Source organism: Pyxicephalus adspersus, chromosome 2 (assembly GCF_032062135.1).
Source record: "Pyxicephalus adspersus chromosome 2, UCB_Pads_2.0, whole genome shotgun sequence".
Lineage (NCBI taxonomy): Eukaryota > Metazoa > Chordata > Amphibia > Anura > Pyxicephalidae > Pyxicephalus > Pyxicephalus adspersus.
In genome coordinates, this window is record NC_092859.1 from 95340223 (window position 1) to 95351352 (window position 11130).

The following is an 11130-nucleotide window of genomic DNA, read 5'->3' on the forward strand; positions in this document are numbered from 1 at the left end:
CGTTCGTCGTTCGTTTTCCAAAGATAATAATTGGAAGTGTGTACGTAGCTTAACAAGGAATTTGGGATATCAGTTTGTTAGCATATGAACGCTTAGGCATAACTTATTTGACTGCTAGTGCTGCTTGTTCATCTCACAGTATTGAGTCCTGCTGTACATGGGATTACAACAGGCTGATACCAAATTCAGCTATTCTAATATTAATAATATTAATGATGAAATTATGATGCACATTGAATTTATAGCTGCATTTCTTTGTATCTTTGTTATGTAGTTCGGCTTTAAGAGTAACACTGTACCATTGACCTTACGGTATCTGTTGAAATTTCATGGTTAGGTTATGGAGTAATTGAACAATGACGGAGTTTCCTTGTAAAGTAAAATTGTTCAGATTGTTTTAGAAACAAATAGAGAAACAATACATACAATAGGCAAATCATTAAAATCTGCATTGTATTAGTTTATCTTAAGTTAAATAGATTGTTTGGTTATCATTGCACCTTTTTTTCTTGAACTGCACTCAAAGTATGATTAAAAGACTTCCAAGCTCTTTTTGAGCATTTTGTCATTTTTATCTTTCTGTGAAGTAAAATGCCACTTAAAATGCATACTTTACCTTCATAACTTACATATCTGACATTCTAGGTCGGTTTGCTAGGAAGAACTGGTTCAGGAAAGAGCACATTGTTGTCTGCGTTTTTGAGACTTCTATCAACCCAAGGAGATATTCAGATTGATGGGGTATCTTGGAACAAAATACCACTGCAAAAGTGGCGGAAAGCTTTTGGGGTTATTCCACAGGTAGGCCACTAACTTTGTTTCTAGCCACTGGATTATAAATTCAGACTATTTTTGTTTTATTTCGGTGATAACTAGTCATACAAGACAAAAAAGGTTTTAGATCTCATCAACAGTATTTTATTCAGTCCTGCAGTACTTGACAGGACATGAAAACATATTTGCCTGAGTAATCTAGTGTAAAGATTTTTAAAGTCCAATGAAATTTGCAGGTTGGACACCTTTAGGTAATTATAGGTCAACTGCAGGTCCAAAACATTGGTTAATCAGCTTTAAATGATCTCAATTTGATCTCATTTGCAGGCTAAACATGGCATTTATCCATAGGAATACAAGCCCTGAAATTTCACTGCAGCAAACTGCTGCAACAAAGTTGATACATGAAATGTTTTATGTTTGATTGGAGATTACATTTATTAAACATGTTCTACCATGTAATGGACAGAAAAACAAGACATGTTATTTTAATACACATTCAGCCTAATCTCAAGTAGTAGACCTGTCAGGCCTAGCTCCAATTTATAATTGTATGAACAGAATAGTTGCATTTCTTGAACACCCATATTTCTATTGGTAAATGTTAACCTTTCATTCTTTTTGCCCTCCAATTATTGGATCTATGTTTGTTTATAGACAACATGGTCATTATTCACAGAAATGGTCTCAAAATAATATGAATTTCATTATTAAGCAATTGTAGATATTGGTCTTCAGGTAACTAAGCCAGGTAGCCTGGATAGCAAAGTATGGTATTGGTGTCCATGTGCAGAACAAGATAGATCACATCTGCCAGTGCCTTGTGTAGAATCCTGTAGCTTCCTGGGATATGTGACATAGGTATTCCAGGGAGTTGTGGGATTACTTAGTACTTTCTAATATGTATTAAAAATAATTAAAATGTGAAAGCAAGCACTCCTTGAGAGAGCCCTGCCTTTCCTAGCGTAAGACAATAGGAAAACATTTATTATAAAAATGTTCGATTTTATCTGTTCAGGTAGCATCTTACTCTGTGGACTACATACCAGAATACATAATAGTCTCTATGGACTACAAAGCATCCCCTCCATGTTATAGAAATAAATAAGGGGGGATTCTGTAGACAAATTCTGGAGCTCAGCCTTAGCTGGTAATGCTACCACTTCAGAGATACAGTACAGTACAATACTTCATTTGAATGTTATTGGGAAGTTACTACATGAAACATTTAGTTTTATGTACATAGGTGATCCTTTCTGCTTCTGACATGTGTTTTTAGATCAATTTAAATGATTGAATTTGCAAGTTTTACCATTCACTGTTGTCATAAACAGAATTGAAGCATATCTCAAAAAAATCTTAAATACACGCCACTTTCCCTGGAAATACCTACATGATACACTTGAATTGCTTCTCAGGATATGTACACACTCTCAATATTTGCCGCTGGAAATGAATGTTGGCAATTGTTTCCAGCAACAGTAGAATGAATAGGTGTTTTACAGACAGCTCTGTTCTGTTCTATCTAGAGGAGACAGTAAATAGTAAATGGTAGAAGTGTTGTTACCTGTTTGTCATTAGTGATCCCATATGGTGTATCACTAAAACTTTACTAATTTTGGATATTCTTTTTTGATTAATGCTAAAAAAAACTGTTGATAACCAAGAAAATCAGTTCTTCTATATTTCCTGTGCACTCTGCCACGTAATCTCAAGCAGCTTTATTAGCCCTGTCCAGTTCTCCTCTATGACTACAAAAAAACCTACATGATATGGAAGTGTTTTTAGGGGTAGTTTTGGATAGAGTAATGAAGGGCTACAACCCTTTCTAATTTTTTTTTTAAAGTCTGTGTACTGTGTGGGGAACTTTCCCTTGAAGTCCTGTCCCAGAGATGCAACAAGAAGCATGTAATATACATAGCTTAGGGGTCAGATGTATATAATGTGCATAGTGCAGGGATCAGGTGTATGTATCATACATAATTCAGTGGTCAGGACTTTAAAGGCTATCACGTGCAGGGGTTAGATGTATATAAACTAATAAGTGCAGGGATCACAAGTGTAGGCCAACACACAACTCAGCACCCTCTGTTATTTATTTCACCATCCCCCCCAATATTAGAACATAGCTGTATCTCATGGACACACTGTATTCACATACACTGCATATACACATACATTGCAATAAATAAATACAGTGTAGTTTGTAATACAGACAGGATAGGTTAAAACCCCTGCAAGTTTATTTTTTACTGTCTGTGTACCATTGGCAAAATTGTATCAGACAACATGACATAAGTAGAATACTAAGTTCAGGGGTCATGTGTATGTAACCTACCAAATGCAGGGGGCACAAGTTTTATTTTTTATGAATTATTTTTATTAAGGTTTAACAGTGGTAAGAAATAATACACATGGAATCGAGAACAACATATCACATAAAATTTTCAATATACAAAGAACACTGTAATTATCACGATCCACAAATAGGCACTTTTCTGTAAACAATAATACAATTTACCAAAATATAAAAGTAAACATGTAACTTAAACATTAACATCAGAATATTTAGGTGTTTGCATAAATATTTAGTCAATATCTTTAGGAGGGTCATGTTCTAGCTCCCTTCCTAAGTACCATGTAGTGTGTCGGAAACAATTGTACAGTTTCATTTTTGTGGGGGTTTTAAGCGTGGCAATAAAACTTTCCCACATTCCCACACAGCATAAACATATTTACATACATACACACATACAAGGTAGTTTGTGAGTTGGGATGTGTTTAAACCCCATAGTATAGGTATATACCACGATAACCATAACACTCCATTAATAATATTATTACTTAACTGGGATTATATAACGCAAACATATTACATTGAATGTAACCTATTTAATCAACAACTTAATTCCTCCCTTTTATTAATACTTAACCATAACAACAATATCCATAATGTTATCAAACTCCATACTCCCAGTTATATACCCAAACAACCAGGCTGCTGGTCTCAGAAGGCAAAATCCACACCCAACAGGACTTTAGTTCTTCCAATTTCTCCACCTTGGCCTCCAGCTGCCCAGCACCGCCTCAGGAGGAATAATCATCCGTTTACCATATAGGGGGAGACCCCCACCAAAGAGGATACTCCCTGCCAAATTCCACCACTTTACCAATGCACTGGATCCTTGCTCAAATTATAAATATAACTTTAAAAGGGGTGGGTGGGTGGGAAACTTTTTCTTCCAAAAGAGGGCCTCTTACTTCTGTCCAGCCCCTTTTAACTCGTCCTATTCCTAATCCCCTCCTACCCCACGCTCCACATTAGCACAGCCCCCTCTAGCCTTACTACATTTTATTAACCCTTAACACCCCTGGACTAGGCCTCCCACCCCCGTCATGTGGCCCTGTGCCTAAATTCTTATGGCTACGGGCCTCTCTAAATCACCTTAGTACCTTATATACCTTTATAATACCATCTATCTAGTTGAATACTGAAGTTTGCATACTTAACTTTTCACCTTCCAAGTTCACACACCATCGTAAACCAGCCCTCATGTTATCTGCTACCTGCCTAAATCTAATGCCAATATTGACATAAATCATTGCCAAAGAGTTTGTTACACTTGACTGATTGCCTGATACTTGATGTTTTATAGAAAAAAATACATTTGTTTAAACACATTTTTTTAAAATGTGTAATTGTGAAAAGTTATGAGAATGAAGTAACATCAAGATCTACTTACATGCTCTATTTTTGCCTACAAAAAATGCTGATTACTTATGACCTATTATTAAGCCTGTGTGTATGAAATTAGATGATGATGTGGGTAGGAGGGTTTTCGGTTACTACAATAAACTTTTCCAGTAAAAGCATCATAGGCAGTTTTTTTGGTTTTGCCTATCGTCAGGGACAAACCCAGATGATATAAACGCAATGCTGCTATGAAATGTAAAGCTCCACTTGTTAGAGCTTTCCTGCCATACAGTGGCTGGCTTACCTAAAGGTAATGTATAGTCGTTTTAATTTTTCTTTACATAATATGTAGAAGTGATCAGCTTGTGACCGAGCACTATGGATGACAGAAAATTCTTCTGAGTAGACTGGTGACATTCTGCAGAAGACTCTGGAAAGTCGTGCCAAGAAACACAGTCAGGTGATCGAGATGTGTCAATGAGCAACAGTTACATGACCATTCTACTCACAAGTATTTTCTGCCTTCAATAGCATTCGGTCACTGTCCAGACCTGTTGCAGTAAAACATTGATGAATCACATTAAAACACATTTTAAAATAATCTCGTCATCTCTGTCGTGAGTGGATATTTGAATACTTTATGAGGGAAGTATAAGCTGTTTTCAAGTACATCCACAAAGGGTATGTACAAAACCAATAAAGAAAGAATAAACAGCCATACAAGTTTATCCATACAAAGAGAACTATAGACGTTTTGTGAGAAAGATGGTAATTGAATTGAAGATGTTTTTTTCTGTTTGGGTTTTTCAGTTAAATGTCATGATTTCACAATGTATGGCCCGAAACTAGCTGATCTACACCAGCTAATATGATCTATTATAATTGACATAATGGTGACATAATAATAAATGGTGGTTTTATATTTTTCACACACACGGAGTATCTGTGTCAAACACATATTTGTGTAGGATTAGGACCCATATTAATGAGCACAGACTTTGTCAGAGACTATCCTATGGACTTGCACCTAGGTTGTTCCGTTTGTGAGATAATGTATACAGCATGCTTACCATTGAATAAACAGAACTCTACAGTGTTATTGTCATGTTCTGAAACAATTTTAGAGTAAATAAAACAAAATCAATTGATCTGCCTACACACCAGGAAACATACATTATAGAATGGCTTTTCCTCAATAAACAGTGTGCTGTTTATTTGCATTAAAAGAAAAACTCTTGCAAGATTCAACTGCAAATAATTTGTTTCTATGATTTCAATATGCAGGTCTTTAAATACTAACAAACTGTTGCTGTCTTTCAATGTCTGGATAATCTGTGTGGCAATGTACCTATCTAAAAGTAATAGTGGAAATGAAAAGTAGCGCTCTTGTCTACAATATTCATTAAGAATTCTGGTTTATTTCAAGTAGCATTCATTTTTTCTATTAGTTGCTTTTTATATGTTATTCAGTAAAAGCTATACAGTATATGTTCTTTCAAATACACAGTTTTATACATGGAATTTAATTTTAATATTTCTTTATTAATGTTGTGTTTATTCTTTAAACTCTTATTAAATATGTTTTATTGAAAAAGCTGACCAAAGCACAAACAGACTTTTAGCCAGGAGTTCCCAGAAATTTAAAACAAAAGGTTGGGTTACTGTTTTGCAAAGTGTTCAAAAGCTGGACTGTGCACAATAGCAGTAATGAAATGCCTTGGAGGTATTAACAAAGTGCCCCTGCTTTGGCATTCATTGGAAGATAATGATTTCTGTGTTTGCAGTCAGTGGGATTAAAAATGTCCTTGGGTTTGTGGTCAATTGGAGTAAAGCTGCATACACATGTGCAATAGTAGTCGTTGGAAAGGATCTTTCACAATCCTTTTCAACGACTATTATTGCAGGATGTATGAACGAGTGCAGTACATACAGCTTTGTTCTGCTCTATGGAGAGGGGAGGGGGAGAATGACAGAGCGGTACCCTGCTGCGCGCTCTCCCCCTTTTCTTGCATTACGATTGTTCATTGTCCATGGATCCGCCAGGAAGGTCGTTAGGACGATGAATGACACGCCCTGTACACACTTCAGATTCTCGTCTGATATTGACCCTGAGCCGATTATCAGGGGAGAACCATTGAAAGTGTGTACGTAGCTTAAAACATGCCCCTGCCGGTCAGTGGGAATACACTGTACATCAATGGCTTTCACAATCATCATCTTTCACTGTACATAAATTGCCCCATGTTGGAAGTCAGCTGAGTTGGTGAATTGGTGGTCAGTGGGAGCAAAACTACTGTTTTATGGACGGTCATTGTCAGTCTAAAAATTTCTCTTCGTTGGTGTTCCATGAAAGCATAAAATGCCCTCATGTTTATGGAACTAAGAAATGTGCCCTGGCATCAATGGTTAGTATTAGTAAAAAATGCATTAGTGGGAAATAATGATAATGTCCCAATAAAAAGTCCCATCATTGATGTCTCTGGGAGTAATAAATACCCCATCAGTGTCCATTAGAGTAATATATATTAATTTTAGTGACTCCACCTTTTCAGTCTTCCTCCACTCCTCTCTGGACCAGGGATCACGATGCCCATTCGACCCTAGAAGCTACATGAAGCTTCTGAACAAATGCTTGTAAAAGCCTAAACCCTGAAAAAGCATGTGAAAGCCTACACAAAAAACAGATCCATTAATTTTCTTTTAAATTATTACAAGACCTTCGTAAGTGTTTGCAGGCTGCAAAAACGCTTACAAAAAACTGAAAAAACAGGGGTCTGAACATCCCCTAAGATTGCTGGGAATTCTCTTCAACTGCTGCTACTTTAATAAGTGGGATTTTTCTTTTATCTTTTTATAGTACCAGGGATGATAATGATGATTGTGAAAGCCATTGCTGAATAGTGTAGGACAAATATTGTAAATTCTTAGATGTTTGCAGTAAAGACATATTCCTTTACAGTAAATCATCAAACTTCACTGTATATCCAGGAACATAGAAACAAATGAACATTTTATTAAGAAGACCTGTTTAATCAGTGTGAGGATATTGAGCTTCTACAGCACTGACTTCTAATGACCTGACCCTTTGTATGAAAACTTTGTGGCACATTTACAAAATCCACTGTAAAGCCACTGTATAAATAAATACTATTATATATGCATATAAGAGCTCAGATCAGATGCATATAATAAGAGTTCAGCCTAATGTAAATGATCATATTGATGTGTATAATTTGTGGCATTATATATGTAAAGAGGATGGACATGGTTGATCAGTACATAAAGGTCCTAATTCTTCCACAGTGCTGGTGCAACCACCATGTAAACTTTGCCTAGGCTCTTGTCACATGAGTGACAACTCAACAGCATTTATGTATTCATTTTCAGTGTTTTTCAAAATAATGTTTTTTTGCAGTGCTGAAGTGTTAATCTGTTGTTGATCCTTGTTATTGAGCCTTATGCACAAGACTAGACTCGGTTTACTTTTTTTAAGTTTGTGTAGCACAAATGGCCCTTTCATTAGCGAATAAACATTGTGATACAAAAGTTCCTGTTCACCTCTTATAATCTGCAGCCACTATTCTGGAACATATTCAGAAAAAACATATTTATACAGATTGTGTATATGCTTGTCAAAACTTTCTTGGGCTTTAGAGTGAAACAGGAATGCTCTTATTTGTCAAAGTAACAGGTTCACTGCAAAGCAGCAAGCTTAAGGTTAAACATCTTCTCTCACCACCCAGTCTGCCAACAGAGATATTTCAAGTATGAGAGTATACAGGACACTAAGCTTTAATAAATTGCTGTGTAGCCCCAGACCAGCCAGAGTGCCCATACTGACCCCCTATCCACCACTAAAAGTGCCAACAATAGGCACATGACCAATGAAAGAAGGTGGCCTAGTCTTATGAATCATGTTTTCTTTCATAATGTGCATTTGACCAGGTGCCTGTGTATTGTTTACCTGAAAAGAGAAGAAAGCAGAATGTACAATAAGAAGAAGGCAAGTCAGCAAAGACTATGTAAATTAACGGCTCTGCTGCTAACAGTTTGGTGCCAGGTACCATGGACACCCTCAGATCTTGCAAAGTCCATGCCTGAATGGGTCAGAGCTGTTTTGGTGCTACAAGGAGGGCCCACACAATATTAGCAAGGTGGCTTTAATGTTTTGGCTGACCAATGGATGTGGTAAACATAATATGAAATGTTTCCCTTGTTCCTACCACATTTAACTAATGCTAACTTTATAAAATGTCCTTGCTTGACTGCATGTCTCTCTGCATGTGTCATGCTGTAAAACAATTCTTAGATCTGATTAAATCCACTCTCAGCAGCGATTCTTGTCTTATTTGTTTTAGAACCAGTTTCATTTGATGCAAGTATAAAATATTTCACCTTACTTGCGATCAGTGTTGGAAATCATGAATCATATATGTAGACGTTTCTACATTCCCCTAGGCAAATAGGTTGTGAAATACATAAGGTGAACAAATTACCATATGGAAATCTATACAGCAGAAATATATTTTTCATTGTATTTATCAATCACATAAACAATTATTCTTCACTGGAAGGACCAGTCTGTCCAACAAATAAATGTCACTTCTACTTTCTTCTTCCCTATGAAGACCACCACGGTCAGTGACTGTTAAAATTGTTATCACCAGCCTCAGTTTTTTTCTTTACTGGGAATATTTTAATTAAGGGAACAGCACACAAAACACAAAAACTGGGGGCGTGGCCGGCCGATGGCGGAGTGAGCAGCACATCCGCTCAGCTCCGTGTTCCACCGGGGGGAAAACCGCTCATATTAGCGCACCAGTGCCTGTAATCCCGATCTGATGGGCCCTAAAGTGAAGGGGGGACAGAGGAGCCGCACCGGAGGTGACCCTCCGGCGCCCAGAAGCATCCCCAGCCTGTTTTCCACAGGCCCTAAAGCCTCGTGTGACCATGCCGCAAAGCCGCGGCCTCAATTTGAGAAGGAGGCCGGATCGCGAATGGACGCGGCCCGGAGCAACCCTGCTACCATAGTTCCCTCTTTAGACAGGGAACAGAGGACTGTTCTAACCATGGAGACACCACCATCTGGCCAGGTAACTGATTCCCCTGACCATACACAATCTCCTTCTAGTGCCCCATCTTTCATGGGAGATTCTCCTAGGGCCTCATTTTCACAGGGGGCAGAGGATGACACCTGGGACTGGAAGGCCCATCTTAGGGCACTTCCAACGCGCTCCGATTTGGATCATAGTATCGGGAGGCTTGAGGCCAGTTGCAAAGCGGAATTCTTACATATCCAGCAGACCTTACAGCAGGTTTCCAGTACTACCAATACCCTTCAGAACACATGTGCGGAACTTTCTTCTCAACTATTGTCCCACGAGGCTGTCCTGGAACGTCAGCCTGCCCAAATTCAGATGTTGTACTTAATGCAAGATGATGCGGAGAATCGCAACAGACGCAATAATATCCGTATAAGCGGGTTGCCAGAAACAGTACCTAATTCTGAATTGTACAATGCTGCATATACTATTTTTGCTCAGTTATTGGCGATCCCCCCAGAAGTAGACATCGAAATCGATAGAGTGCATAGGACTCTGGGCCCAAAGGGAAAGGATCCCCAACGCCCCAGGGATGTGATATGCCGGGTTGATTTTTACAGAACCAAGGAGGACATTATGAGGAAAGCCAGAAGTATTAACGCAATTGAATATGCTGGGGCCCAAATACAACTGATGCCAGACCTGTCCAAACACACCTTGGATCTTCGGAGGGCTGTTCGGCCCTTATTGGATGTGCTTCGTGAACGGAATATTCCTTATCGCTGGGGGTATCCATTCCACCTCATCGCTAGATCAGGCGGCAAGAATTACATCTTCAGAGGCCCCGATGACTTACCACGATTCTTGAGAAATTTACAGCTCCCTGATGTGCGGCTCCTGGCGTGGCCTGATGTTCCCTTGTCTTTTCCCTCTGGACCCTCCAACCGCCCGGATCACCGGCCAATTGCACCCTCTACTTCTTCTTCACCTGGAAGGCAGCAAAGCACTGGCCCGGAAACCGATTCATCTACCCTTATGTCAACGCTCCCAAATCCTTGATTGCCCTCTTTATTTTGTCTTCATCCTGGAGACATACCCCAGTGCTCATCTAAGATGTTTTAGGAAAAGCGCTAAAGGGTTTTTTTTCTCTTATAATATGACTCAATCGTTTGGACAGTTGCACTCTGATGTGGACACATGTGTATTCTATTTTATTGGCGGTTGTTCATATTTTCTAGTATATTCATCTCGGGAACACACACGGGCGGATAGGCCCGTTGGTAATGTATGGAATTATATATATTTTTCTTTCTCGGTTCCCCTACAATAGAATCTTGTTTTGGTAATTGGCAGGATACTTTTTCTCCTAGGGCATTGAGTGGACTGCCTTTTATTTATCCCTTGGATAGTAGTATTATGTTGAAATAGTTGCTGCTTATTATCCTCCTTATATATACAAGAATTGAGTAGAGCCCTGAGGGCTTATAACGTTTTGGTTTTTCCCCGGGGTGGATATACGGTCTTGGAGGTTATCTTGTGTTCCCCTGTAGACCGGCCACCTTCCCCCACATAGGAAAACCGCCGGTTTAGGCGGAGTTGAAGGCGTTCCCTTCACTTAGT

The 11130-nt window shown here is 38.6% G+C and overlaps 1 protein-coding gene across 2 annotated transcripts in view; it reads left to right on the plus strand.

Moving 5' to 3' along the window:
* CFTR (CF transmembrane conductance regulator) overlaps positions 1-11130 on the plus strand; it is an 84983-nt gene that overhangs the window by 60287 nt on the left and 13566 nt on the right. For both annotated transcript variants that reach the window (XM_072401562.1, XM_072401561.1), the window contains exon 23: positions 646-801. In XM_072401562.1, coding sequence (XP_072257663.1) covers positions 646-801 — 156 coding nt within the window. The remainder of the gene's footprint in view (positions 1-645; positions 802-11130) is intronic.